At 58.2% G+C, this 1389-nt stretch overlaps 1 protein-coding gene across 1 annotated transcript in view; it reads right to left on the bottom strand.

The window, feature by feature from the left end:
• The window catches only part of TMEM39B (transmembrane protein 39B), a gene marked incomplete at its 5' end in the record, with an annotated part of 4680 nt that extends 3424 nt beyond the window's left edge, over positions 1-1256 (bottom strand). The window contains one exon of the mRNA XM_010157615.1: positions 1136-1256. Coding sequence (XP_010155917.1) covers positions 1136-1256 — 121 coding nt within the window. The remainder of the gene's footprint in view (positions 1-1135) is intronic.
• Positions 1257-1389: the final 133 nt, after the last annotated feature.

Raw genomic sequence — 1389 nt, 5'->3', positions numbered from 1 at the left:
ACCCCAGACCCCAAACGGCAGGAGCCGCTGCTCGGACACCGACTGAGAAACCTCCGTCTGTCACGGCCAACGGCTGCTGCAAACCGCAGGTGTCAGCACCCCCAGGATGTCCGGGAGGGCTGCTGCAGGCAGGGGGGAGCAGGAATCTGCCCCGGGAATGCCATACTTGGAACCAGGCCAGCTGACAGCACCAGGTCACTGGATATTAAATCCCTTGTGTCCAGTCAGGTTCAAAAGCTGGGGCTGTGTTTTGCCATTCACCGGCAACCGGTGGCCCTCTTAATTAATTGGAAGTTTTTAGGCCTCGAGTTGCCATTTGCATTTCTAAGAGCGCTCGAACATGAAACACAGAGCAATTAAACACGAGCCCTTTCCCATTCTTCAGCTCATGGAGGAAAAACAAGTCTAGTCAGGGGTGCGAATTCCTGTGTAAGCACGCACAGGATCCAGCCAGCCACCCAAGAATTAATATACACCGGACAGATCGCTCCTCATCCCTAAATACCAACAGCCAAAGGAGTCTGCGTGGGGGTTTCCAGGGAACTACAGAGCACAAATTCCTGAAAATCCCAACCCAAAGGCACAGACATCTCAGAGTGTGGCTGCAGGAAGATGTCTCGCCCGGGGTGGGCGCAGGCCATCAGTCCACGCCTTCTGACACAGGCGGCTGACAGCCTAAAACAAGGTCACGCATGAGAGGAAAACTTTGGGAACCTGAGCTGTCTCCCTGAAATCCCCAGATTCCCAAGCTGACAAGACGGATCCAGCTCCTCAGGGCTGATAGACCCGCTCCTGTACATGGAATACGAGTTCCCAAAAAGGGCTTGAGCACAGGATGCGAGGCCGCCCCCGCAAGAGCAGAGCAAGGCTCTCTGGGACGCCTCGGCGGTGGTGGGAATCGGACTTCCAACACTCCTGGAAGTCTGTCACGGCCCCACGGAGCACTTAATGGTCTGAAGGAAACTGGAACCCTACTACAGCGCGGAGCACGGACACCACCACGTACAGGAGAAGGATTTCAGCCAGGCACCGGGGGTTGACGAATCCCCGAGCCACAGGAAAACCCAGCAGCGGGCGAGGTGGGGAGGCACAGGCGCCTCACGCCTGCCCCGGAGAGACAGAGAACCGGACGTACCTGGTGCGTGAGCGCACACCCGTGACCGAGGAACTCGTGGAATGGCCGGAGCCGCCAGCGGCCCCGGGCTCGCAGAGGGGGTTTCGGCAGTAGGACGTGCGGTTAGGGCCCCGCCTTCCCCCTGCCATAACAACAGAGGGTGTGCGGGGGGGTGGTTCTTCCAGGAGGCTCCTCTGCTCTTCACGGCGTGATTATGTCCTCGGTCCTTAAAACTGAGAGGAAAAGAGTTATCCCTGAGGCTCGGCCGGTTACAC

Source organism: Eurypyga helias, unplaced genomic scaffold, assembly GCF_000690775.1.
Source record: "Eurypyga helias isolate BGI_N326 unplaced genomic scaffold, ASM69077v1 scaffold27878, whole genome shotgun sequence".
In the NCBI taxonomy this organism is placed as follows: domain Eukaryota; kingdom Metazoa; phylum Chordata; class Aves; order Eurypygiformes; family Eurypygidae; genus Eurypyga; species Eurypyga helias.
The sequence above is the reverse complement of the archived record's forward strand: the minus strand, read 5'-3'. Positions and strand labels throughout refer to the sequence as shown.